This window comes from Bos indicus x Bos taurus, chromosome 3 (genome assembly GCF_003369695.1).
Source record: "Bos indicus x Bos taurus breed Angus x Brahman F1 hybrid chromosome 3, Bos_hybrid_MaternalHap_v2.0, whole genome shotgun sequence".
Classification (NCBI taxonomy): Eukaryota; Metazoa; Chordata; class Mammalia; order Artiodactyla; family Bovidae; genus Bos; species Bos indicus x Bos taurus.
Window position 1 is genome coordinate 17,953,676 of NC_040078.1, and position 813 is coordinate 17,954,488.

Genomic DNA, 813 nt, shown 5'->3' on the forward strand with positions numbered 1-813 from the left:
AGACTTTATTCCAGTATTTGGATCTTCTTGACCTAAGACCAGAGCTAAGGCCAGGAGGTACGAGATTTTCGGGAAAAAGAGGAATCCATCCCAGCAGCTTAATTCAGGAGGAGAGGGAAGAATAAGACCAAGAAGTGACATTGGCTCCAGACTGGTCCTTGGCTGTGGCTCTTTGGATCCTCAACAGTTGCAGGTCAACAACAGTTCCTCAACAGTTGTAGTCCCCAAAACCGTGGCAGCAACTGGAACATCCAGCAAGCTCCACGTCTAAGCAGCTGGAAGGCTGGGGCTGGCGTCGGTAGTTGCTTGGGAACCGATGGGATACCAGAGAGCTGCAGCCTCCAAAGCCAGAAATAGAGCAGCTGGAGACATAGTGGGTGCGGGTGGGAGGCAGGTAGGGAGCAGGGGCCTGAGGGGCCTGAGGAACCTGAGGGAAGCGCTTAGGTGGATATTTGGGAAGGCTCTTGGTGGGGAGCTGGTACTTCTGCTGGTTTTGCTGGCAGAACATCTTGGAGAATGTTCAGTTGCTCTGTAAAGCAATGCAGATATTCCAAAAGGTCAGTGAATATAAACCTCATTTGTATCAGTATTTTCCCCGGAGTCTGATGTTCTGTAATTGATTCTGTGGCTCCAGGGCCCATATCTTTATAGCAGAGTAGCCCTACTTTCCTGGCATAGGGGAAATCAGCAGTGGGTAAGTTAGACTTTGGTAACACCTTCTCCAGGTGGCTAAGTGGTTAAGAATCTGCTTGCAAGGCAGGAGACATGGGTTCAATCCCTGGGGTTGGGAAGATCCCCTAGAGAAGGAAATGA

General features: G+C 50.2%; 1 protein-coding gene across 1 annotated transcript; it reads right to left on the reverse strand.

Annotated features, from left to right (window-relative positions):
* Positions 1-208: 208 nt before the first annotated feature.
* On the reverse strand, positions 209-508 carry LOC113882906 (late cornified envelope protein 5A-like). Its single transcript, XM_027526117.1, has one exon. It carries the CDS (start codon positions 506-508, stop codon positions 209-211), a length of 300 nt encoding a protein of 99 aa, XP_027381918.1.
* Positions 509-813: the final 305 nt, after the last annotated feature.